General features: G+C 40.8%; 1 protein-coding gene across 6 annotated transcripts in view; it reads left to right on the plus strand.

The window, feature by feature from the left end:
- TNFAIP8L3 (TNF alpha induced protein 8 like 3) overlaps positions 1–10,473 on the plus strand; it is a 97,944-nt gene extending 87,471 nt beyond the window's left edge. For all 6 annotated transcript variants that reach the window (XM_056572301.1, XM_056572303.1, XM_056572305.1 and 3 more), the window contains one exon: positions 8,302–10,473. In XM_056572301.1, the coding sequence (XP_056428276.1) occupies positions 8,302–8,864 (563 nt within the window). In that variant the 3' untranslated portion in view covers positions 8,865–10,473. The remainder of the gene's footprint in view (positions 1–8,301) is intronic.
- The last annotated feature ends 842 nt before the right edge of the window (positions 10,474–11,315 follow it).

Below are 11,315 nucleotides of genomic sequence, written 5' to 3' on the forward strand. Positions count from 1 at the left end.
GTTCCACTGTATTTACACCCCCCCCATTATCATCATGTAATGGGCGCAGCTCTGCACCCCACACTAATCGTTTGTCACCCGCGAGCGCAGCTTCTCTCCCCCTGCCAAATAATTATCAGCCGCTGCGCTGTACTGTATTCCTGTGCCCGGGCTGCAAATATTAAAAAACAAACTTTAACTTACCTTCGTCCTCCTTTCCCCCGTTGCTAAGGCACCCGCCTCATGGTCCCTCCACTGTTCTTGCTGCTTCCTGGTGTTGGGACGTCACAGAGCCTTCAGCCTATCACCGGCCGCAGCAATGTCCCGCCTCGGCCGATGATAGGCTGAGCCACCTGTCATGTACATGCGCACACTAGGGTAAAACGTTGGTATAGTCTATGGTAGAACTTAGCCCATTAGACACGAATATGAACTACTGTGTACACATGAGAAGGAGATCGCCTCCAAAACCTGTGTCGAGGAAAAGTCCGACCAGTTGCACATAGCAACCAATCAGATCGCTTCTTTCATTTTTAAAGATTCCTGTGAAAAATAAAAGTGATCTTATTGGTTGCTATGGACAACTGCACTACTTTTCCTCTACACAGGTATTGATAAATCTCCCCCTATGCTCTCTTTACAGCTCTATAATGTCACCTGGATGCCGGCCGACACAGCAACCACCATAGTTTATACATGGGTGCAAGGATTGTATGGAAGCTAGATGTACTTTAATAAAGTAACAAGTTTTCTTTATTAAATTAATAGGAATCCTATGGTTCCTGCACCACGAACCACTTACGTCAGTACATTTTTAATGTTTTATTAAAGAACATTCTATAAATGATCAGTAACAGAATAGGTGATGGCACTGTATATTGCCTGGAGCAGATTGAATATATAAAAGAGTCCTATTTATTATTCAGTACTAGTTGTTTGTACTCGGCCTTATATACTTGGCATAGTATTATCCAGTAGGTCATCAAAGCGTAGGCCCATTATATCCAACTGGTTTACCAAGGACTGAACATCCTGAAAGAGAATTAATTGGCAAAATAAGAAAGAATTCTGTCATCGATTACTACAAAAAGTGGATTACATACTATGGGCTAAATGTATTCCGTTAAATGTATTATGGGTTAAACAAATTATGTCTTTTTGACACCTTTCATACCTTTCTTGACTTTTTTACAAAGTGTTTAGAACAGGGGTCATGTCTAAGAGGAACAGTGTGCCAGATAAAATGACAGCGTGAGCCATTTTTAATACACTGGTGTAAAAGAAGGAGTATCTGGTAAGTTGTGCCAGGTTTATCATGCCGTTTGCGTGATGAATTTGGCACAGTTCCTGTCTTTTTGTCCTAGTTTTCTCCTGTCTTTACAATTGTAATCCTAACTTTACAGCAGTATTAATATTTCTGCACCAGTGTATAAACCTGACCCTACTGAAGTATATAGGGGTGGACCACCAATTACTGACCCAACGATATACTTTTTTATACTAGTTAGTGCAGTAAATCTACCAGTAAAGACCAGGCACAGTGTAGAGACAGTCATGGCCGTAAATGTTGCCACCCCTGAAATTTTTCCAAAAAATGAAGTATTTTATGTTTTGCTATACATGTTTATTCCCTTAGTGTCTATTGAAACTAAACAAAAAAAGGGAGGACAAAAAAACTAATTGGACATAATGGCACACCAAACTCCAAAAATGGGCTGGACAAAATTATTGGCACCCTTTCAAAATTGTGAAAAAAATGTAAATTTTTTCAAGCATGCGATGCTCCTTTAAACTCACCTGGGGCAAGTAACAGGTGGGGGCAATATAAAAATCACACCTGAAAGCAGATAAAAAGGGGAGAAGTTCACTTAGCCTTTGCATTGTATGTCTGTGTGTGCCACACTAAGCATGGACAACAGAAAGAGGAGAAGAGAACTGTGAGGACTTGAGAACCAAAATTGTGGAAAAATATCAACAATTTCAAGGTTACAAGTCCATTTTCAGAGATCTAGATTTTCCGTTTTCCACAGTGCGCAACATTATCAAGAAGTTTGCAACCCATGGCACTGTAGCTAATCTCCCTGGATGGAAGAGGAAAATTTTATTAAATCAAAGGTGTCAATGCAGGATAGTCCGGATGGTGGATAAGCAGCTCCAAACAAGTTCCAAAGATATTCAAGCGGTCCAGGGAGCATCAGCGTCAGCGCAAACTATCGGTAGACATTTTAAATGAAATGAAATGCTATGGCAGGAGACCCAGGAGAACCCCACGGCTGACACAGACATAAAAAAGCAAGACTACATTTTGCCAAAATGAACTTGAGTAAGCCAAAAACCTTCTGGGAAAACATCTTTTGGACAGATAAGACCAAGATAGAGCTTTTTGATAAAGCACATAATTCTACTGTTTACCGAAAACGGAATGAGGCCTACAAAGAAAAGGACACAGTACCTACAGTTAAATATGGTGGAGGTTCAATGATGTTTTGGGGTTGTTTTGCTGCCTCTGGCACTGGGTGCCTTGAATGTGTGCAAGGCATCATGAAATCTGAGGATTACCAATGGATTTTGTGTTGCACTGTACAGCCCAGTGTCAGAAAGCTGGGTTTGCTTCCGAGATCTTGGGTCTTCCAGCAGAACAATGACCCCAAACATACATCAAAAAGCACCCAGAAATAGATGGCAACAAAGCGCTGGAGAGTTCTGAAGTGGCCAGCAATGAGTCCAGATCTAAATCCCATTGAACACCTGTGGAGAGATCTTAAAATTGCTGTTGGGAAAAGGCGCCCTTCCAATAAGAGACCTGGAGCAGTTTGCAAAGGAAGAGTGGTCCAATATTCCGGCTGAGAGGTGCAAGAAGCTTATTGATGGTTATAGGAAGCGACTGATTTCAGTTATTTTTTCCAAAGGGTGTGCAACCAAATATTAAGTTAAGGTCGCCAATAATTTTGTCCAGCCCATTTTTGGAGTTTGGTGACATTACATCCAATTAGCTTTTTTTCCTCCCTTTTTTGGTTTAGTTCCAATACACACAAAGGGAATAAACACGTGTATAGCAAAACATGTGTTACTGCCATCCTTTTCTGTGAGAAATACTTCATTTTCTTGAAAAATTTCAGGGGTGCCAACATTTACCACCATGACTGTATGTGTCTATGTACTGGTTTCATCTGTACAGGTAAATTCTCTAAACTGCTAGGTTGCTGCACTTATATACAGTATAATAAACTAGTATTTTTCATTGTTCTGATGCTTGCTTTTATTGTCTTTTTACACACTGGAATGTTTCTAATCTTTATACCTCCTCTAGCTGGGTGTTGTTGTAAACAGACATACAAAATGCAGCAAATTAATAGTTTTTTTAGGAGTTCTATATGTATTTTGTTTTGCTCCACGCTCTGTAAGAGTTAATAGTCAGAGGTCCATGTAATGAAAACCACTCCGGTGTTCCCTGTATAATTTCCCTGACCGATGCTTGAGTACAAACTTTGCAAAATGGCAAAATATTGAACCCTGAACCTAACTGAACAGCAGCATATAATTATAGGAAGACAATAATGATAGATGGTGTGAACAGTCCGCTCTAGAGTATACTGGGAAAGGTATGAGGAACACTGGGGTGAGTCATAAAGAATATCATGGAAATTATAAGGAGCTCGGAGTTAGGACATGGAGCTCGGAGCTGATTTCTGTCCACATATACAGCAACTGTTGTAAGATTACAATGTACAGTAAATGCATCTCAAATGGATCTTTACTAAGAGACTGCAGCTGCTTATGTCAATTGCTCATTAACTTACTGTATAATCTCTGCATGAATGCTTTGTACCTACTGGGATAGGGATAATGCCTAACAACAGAAATATCCTTATTTGAGGTATCCATCTCCATTCAGCTCTGCTAAAACAACTATTCAAAATCTACATCATGTTCAGTACATATAGAGGAGATCAATGTGTTATTCCAGCCAGTCAATGTGGTCATTTATTATTTATACCAACACTGTGTCGTATAACACATATGGTGTGATGATGCCTGAGGCCACAAGTAGAAACCTGAAGGGCACATGTTTTGCACCCATATTATATTCCTGTTTGGAAGAACATTATATGAATCTGTGAGGTCATAAATTGATCAATCTAAATCATCCTAACATAAAGATTTCACAATTGTCAATGTAACTAAATAAAGGGATTTAAATACACAATAAATGGTCAGCCAACATTTTCTTTTATTTGTTAACCCCTTAAGGACCACGGGCGTATGGGTATGCCCTGACTCCATGGTACTTCTGGACAAGGGCAAGCGGCGGGGACAGGACAGGGATGCCTGCTGACATCATTCAGCAGGCACCCCGTGCAAACCCTTGGGGGTTGTCCTGAGACCCCCCCCCCCCCCATGTCGGCAATCAATTCAGATCGGCAATTTGCGATGATGACCCGGTGACCTGGAAAAAAGGGTGATTGGTGCAGTCCGAGTCGGCACCAATCACCCTTGCCCAGCAGGAGTGAGGTGGCACTGGTGCCACCTGACGATCGGCATGATTAGTCAGCCGGACCGGCCGACCAATCTCCCATCCTGCTGGGCGGCATCAGCGGGTGATCAGTGGTGGAGGGAGAAGGTGATCGGTGGTGAGGGGTGTGGGTACGCTCACCCGGGATCCGGTGTGGTAGCAGTCCCGAGCAGCGGCAGTGGTCTCCTGAGGCGGCGGTCTGTAGTGGAGGGATTCAACAGCGGGAAGTAAGCACTGTTTGCCTCCTGCTGTTGCTTAGCAACAATTCCCAGCATGCAAAGCCAGAGGGCATGCTGGGAGTTGTAGTTTTGCAACAGCTGGAGCCACAACTGCAACTCCCAGCATGCCCTTTGGGTGTCTGGGCATGCTGGGAGTTGTAGTTATGAAAAAGTGTGCCTACATCTGTTACATAACTACAACTCCCACCATGCACGGACAGCCAAATGCTGGAAATTGTAGTATGCCTCCGGCTGTTGCATGACTACAAGTCCCGGCATACCCTTCAGATGTCACTGTGTGCTGAGAGTAGTAGTTTTTGCAATAGCTGAAGGCACACTGGTTGGGAAACACAGAGTTTGTTACCTAACTCAGTGTTTTGCAACCAGTGTGCCTACAGTTGTCGCAAACTACAACTACCAGCATGCACTGATCCCTAATTTAGTCCTCAAATGCGTATGGCTCTCTCTCACTTCAAAGCCCTGTCGTAGTTTAAGGGAACAGTTTAGGGCCCTATATGGGGTTTTTCCATATTTGGTAGAAATTGCCTAACCAATTTTGGGGGTCTTTTTCTCCTTTTACCCCTTATGAAAGTTGGGGTCTACTCCAGCATGTTATTGTAAAAAAATGTTACATTGACATGCTGGTGTTGCCCCCATACTTCATTTTCACAAGGTAAAAGAAAAAAAAGCCCCCCAAAATTTGTAACGCAATTTAAGAGTACAGAAATACCCCATATGTGGATGTAAAATGCTCTGCGGGTGCACAACAAGGCTCTGGAGTGATAGCGACATGTACATTTGAGATGATTTGCACAGGGGATGCTGATCGTTACAACGGTTCTGACATAAACGCAGAAAAATAAAACACCCACATGTGACCGCATTTTGTAAACCACACCCATCACGGAAGGTAACAAGGGTATAGTGAGCCTTAACACCCCACAGGTGTTTGAAGAATTTTTGTTAAAAGTTAGATGTGAAAAAGAAAAATTAGAATTTTTTCACTGAAATGCTGCTGTTATCACAAATTTTTCCTTTTCACAAGGGGTAATAGGAAAAAAGAAAAAAATACCCCATGTGTGGACGTATGGTGCTCTGCAGGTGCACTACAATGCTCAGTAGAGAAGGAGCGCCATTGGGCTTTTGGAGAGAGAATTTGTCTGGAATTGAAAGGCATGTGCGTTTACAAAGCCCCCATGGTGCCAGAATAGTGGTGTCCCTATTCCACCCCCCCCCCCCCCCAATGTGACCCCATTTTGGAAAACTACATCCCCCACAGAATGTAATGTGTCTCAAAGATTTTTTGAACAGTGGTCCATGAAAATGAAAAAATTCATTTTTCATTTGCACAGCCCACTGTTCCAAAGATCTGTCAAATGCCAGTGGGGTGTAAATGCTCACTGCACCACTTATTACATTCCGTGAGGGGTGTAGTTTAAGAAATAGGGTCACATGTGGTGGGGTCCACTGTTCTGGCACCACGGGGGGCTTGGTAAATGCACATGGCCTCTGACTTCCATTCCAAACAAATTCTCTCTCCAAAAGCCTAATGGCGCTCCTTCTCTTCTGAGCATTGTAGTGCACCTGCAGAGCACTTTAGCACTTTACATCCACATATGGGGTATTTCCATACTCAGAAGAAATTGGGTTACATATTTTGGGGGGCATTTTCTCCTATTAAAAAAAATTGAAATTTGGGAAAAAACAGCCCATTAGTGAAAAAAACCTACTTCATTATAACATCCGACTTTACCGAAAAGTCGTCAAACACCAGTGGGGTATTAAGGCTCACTGTACCCCTTGTTACGTGCCATGAGGGGTGTAGTTTCCAAAATAGTATTCCATGGGGGGTTTTGTTTTTGCTGTTATGGCACCATAGGGTCTTCCTAAATGCAACATTCCCACCAAAAACCATTTCAGCAAAATTCACTCTTCAAAATCCCATTGTTTGGGATGTCTATTTTCATTACAAGCAGAGAGCTTCAAAGTTAGAAATTTTGGAATTTTACACCAAAAAATGATGCAAGTATCGACCAAAGGTTACCACTAAAATAAAGTAGAATATGTCACATCTCAGTATCTAGGAGCTAGCTGGAATTGCCCAACTCAACCACTCGCCTGCCGATGTAGGTCACCACTGCAGCTATTGATTAAGTTGCCGTTTCCTGTGTGTTGAGATTAGGACCAGGAAGTGGCAATCAGTGGGGACCATGTTATCATCAAAATGTGCAGGTGCTGCACTTTTTTTTTTTTTTTAACCCAGTCTGATCCCTTAAAAAATTTAATGGCAGACAAAACCTTTAAATAATTGGCCTGGTGGACCATATGGTTTACTATTCAATATTTTCATAAGGTCCAATTTTTTTTTATCGTTTTCTCACCATTAAGGCCTCCTTTACATATATCAGGCATCTAGCTGCATTTTGGAGGGGAACAGGTAACAGAACTGATCCCATTCATTTGAATGGGACAGTTCACAATCATCCAGCATCTTAATTTCGATGCCGGATGGTTAAACTCGCTGGACTGGCGCGTTCCCTCATCCAGCGCTCAGAAAAAATGGATGCCGGATGCTGCACAATTGATGACAACTGATGCATGTTGTCATCAGTTGTGGCATCAGTTTCGTTGAGACAACGGACATATGTAATCCTAGTCCTAATTTTCTTTGGATAGCTCTGCTTTCTTGCACAGTTCAGTATATACTAAGTGGTTCACTAGAAGCCTGTGTTCACACATAGTATTTTGGTCAGTGTTTTCAGCCCAAACCAGGAGGGAAACAAACACTTAGAAAAATTATTATGAATACATTTGCACCCTTTCCTGTGTTTTGGACCGACTTCTGGTTTTGGATTCAAATTCTGACCAAAAAAATGTGGGTGTGGTATTTCAAGTTGGCTCCATTCACTTCAATGGAACGGAGCTGCAGAACCACACCCAACCTGGAGACAGACAGGGAGCGGTCTTTGAAAGAAATTATCTCCGTTTTTCGATTCCTGAATAATCCTTTTAAAAGAAAGCTACACCTTGGGGATATAACAAATTACTTTATTTTATTGCAGCAAAGTGTCTTGAAGTTTCAACCCAATCGTAGGTTATAAAAACAGGAATATTGAGGAACAGTTTGGAAACCTGCATGCATCACCCTCAGTAACCTGTTTATCTGTTTTTATTCTTCTTTTCTATGATCTGTTACTGCAGTAATTTTTGGGCATATTTTCTAGATAGAATGGTCTACTAATTTTCTTTTTGTTTGTACGTTTAGGATGATATGCTGTATCTTTGTTGTACTATTTCACCTATATAAAGATAATGATAATAAAGCAAAAGTTTGACTGCTACAGCGGAACACATTACAGAAAGTCCATTTTAATATTGTGTCTATTTGTGACTTTGTAATTGCAGCTAAAGAGTTTACTTCATGTTTGGTAAAAAAAAAAAACACAAGTGGCTGACATTTCTCTACAAATGGTAAATGATGTCCTCTGTGACTTTGTACAGTCTTCCTGTCCCCAAAACAGAATAAATTATTGACTGTCTATTGCAGTTTTGACAGGAAACAAGTGACACTGTTTTCTCTTTCACGCACAGGACCAGAACATTTTAGCTCCAAAAGCTTCGCAGTACAAGCTCAAAAGAAAATTCTGAGCAAAATGGCTACAAAGACTATGGCAAATATGTTTATTGACGACATAAGCAGCGAGATCTTTGATGAGCTTTTCAAAGCAACTAAAGAACACGTGAGGAATAAGAAAGAGGCTCACAAAATCCTAAAGGACCTTATCAAGGTTGCGGTAAAAGTTGGCATTCTGTATAGGAATAACCAGTTCAGTCCTGAAGAACTGGAGATCGTGGAGAAATTCAGGAAAAAGCTCAACCAGACGGCTATGACAGCAGTCAGTTTCTATGAAGTGGAATACACGTTTGATAAAAGTGTTCTTTCTGGACTACTACACGAATGCAAAAACCTACTTCATGAATTGGTACAGCGCCACTTGACGCCGAAGTCTCACGCGCGAATCAACAGGGTCTTCAATCACTTTGCGGATGTTGAATTCCTTACCGCCCTTTATAGCCTTGATGGAAGCTGCAGGCCGTACCTCAGAAGGATTTGCGAAGGCGTCAATAAATTGCTGGATGAAAGAGTTGTCTAAGACCTTGTCTTGTTCCTTCAGATAATGTTTGTTCTGATAATGTGCTAAGGAATGGCTTTTTCTGGAATGCGGATTGCCAGTGGCCAGATGAGAGCACAGATGGCCGTATCAGGAATATTTATTTTGGTCTTTGGACATGTTGTGTACTGCATACACGGAATGAGGCCTTCATCCATAACCATTAAACTGTGTATCCTTACATGAACTCGAAAAGATCCATTCAGTAAATCATGAACAATACATTGGTGTCTGATAAGGAATTAGTGGGGGGGAAAAAACATAGAATGTCCCTTTCTTTATTGCTATTTGTTAGGTGTAACTGGGCCTTTTTATTCTCAGAGATTTACTTGTGTTTCATACTATGGTCTTATTCATGGTATATACACTCTTATGTTTTGGTTGACCATCATTGACTAGGGACCATGTAAAAGACTGTAAATGTAACTGTCTATTAAGGACTTACTATGAAAACAACATAAATGGCCTGAAAAAAGAAATTAAGCGTCATATACATTTACATTAGCAATTCCTAACAATAGTGACTAGAAATACCACAACCTCAGCTGATTCCATAAAAAGAACATTGTAAAAAGGCGTTTAGTCAGTGCCCCTCACAATATGACCTTTTTTGGGGGGGTCAAACAATAGACAAAGCTAAATCTTTAGATTTGTTAACTCTAGTGTTGGCAACAATTATATGTAAGGAGAGAGGGCCAAGATCTCAAAAGTATAGTGATGATCGACCAATGCTGCCTAGTCCCAAATTGCCATTACTGACATATTATCAAGAATCCTACTGTAAGGAGTTACAAGTAACTCTCCATTTCTTGAATCACAAAGTGCTGCTGAATAGCTCCAAATAGTGAACAATGGCAGATAGATGGAGGCTGCACCCCACTGGCCAATGGAACCACCTGAAATTGCTCTAGGGACATGTTGGAAAGAGACCTTTGGCTGTATTCATAGTAGATGTTGTCATTCGAAAAAAAGTGTGGCCAGGAGCTGCCATACACCTATGGAGTAAATGACAAGTCACATGTTGTAATATGTTCCATTTCCAATTCAATATAATTTTTAGATCCACTTTATATCTGATTATAGTCTGTAGTGAAACAGAACTATATCAATTCACATATTTTTGTAAGATTATGTATCTATAGTATTCCCAGTACTGATATATGTATATATTTTGTATAAAGTATTTAACTTTTGTGTAGTAAGAAATTATATACCTTTTATTGTGCTTGAAAAAAAGATTACAGACTTGTGAATTGCAAATGGAGCTTATTTATAACAAGTGAAATCTATTCTGTACACACATTCATATAGGACTTATAAGAGGAGTCTTCTAATAGGTTAGGTCTTGTGCAAGAGAGCACGACACATACAGTATCATAGGAAATCTTCTATGGATGTGCAAAATGCATCACTGATCATCTGTATGGAACTAAATCTGTTCAGCGTATGCTTCATATGGGCAATGTATGAATACAGGGTAATGCATCTATAGTGCGCCATCTACGTGGAGGGTTCTTACGGATCTGTTTTTTTTTTTTTTTTTCCATACAGTGGCACATTGTGTGCATATAAAGAAAACAAAAGATCTGCATGCACACAGGGGTGTCAGTTCTATATTTCAGATCCATAACACCCAGATCCCTTAGCTTGGGGCTTTGTGCTGTGATAGGGCTACTTGTTTATTGGGCATCTACAATTGTACCACAAGAGTCGCTGTCTATAAAGATATGTTAAGTAATGTTACTGCAATTGAAACTTTTTTTTATGGGACACAAGTGGGCAAAATCTTTTGTCACACACCTTGAATGCGATGAAAGTCATATATAAAGTTGCATGAAAACAATTTTTTTCACAATTTTTACTGGGCTACGGCTAGATCTATGTAAGAAATCTACTGCAGTCTCACTTATAATTGGGCATGAGTTGTTTTAACTTAAAGAAAACCTGCGATCTCTATATAAAAAAAAGTTGATAGCGGTACCTATAGACAGGCAAGGGGGGATGATGATCACTTGCATGTTTTCATAGTATGGTGATTGTCCCCTTGTTCTGGAGATAAAGGGCTTGTTAGCCTGACAATCTTCCTGTACTAGGATGGGGGGGGGGGGGGGGGGGGTGTGCATTGGGGTGTGGGTGAGCTTTAGGAACAAGATCTTGTGCACACTGTCCGGACCTGAATACAGACCCTGGCCATAAAGTATGCATGCCTTCCCTCCTAATACAGGACACACAACGCACCCTGTATAATGCTGTCCTCGCCCATCTGACAGAGTAGCTAGCCTGCCAGATGAGCAAAATAGTCCAGAAGGGGGAGCTGATCACCTTCTATAAAAAGGTATGTGATCACCCCTTGCCCGTTTATAGATGTCACTGTTGTTTTCTTACAAAGAGACCACAGGTCTTCTTAAAAGTGGTAGTATAGTAATGAAAATT

The sequence above is a fragment of the Hyla sarda genome, chromosome 4 (genome assembly GCF_029499605.1).
Source record: "Hyla sarda isolate aHylSar1 chromosome 4, aHylSar1.hap1, whole genome shotgun sequence".
Classification (NCBI taxonomy): Eukaryota; Metazoa; Chordata; class Amphibia; order Anura; family Hylidae; genus Hyla; species Hyla sarda.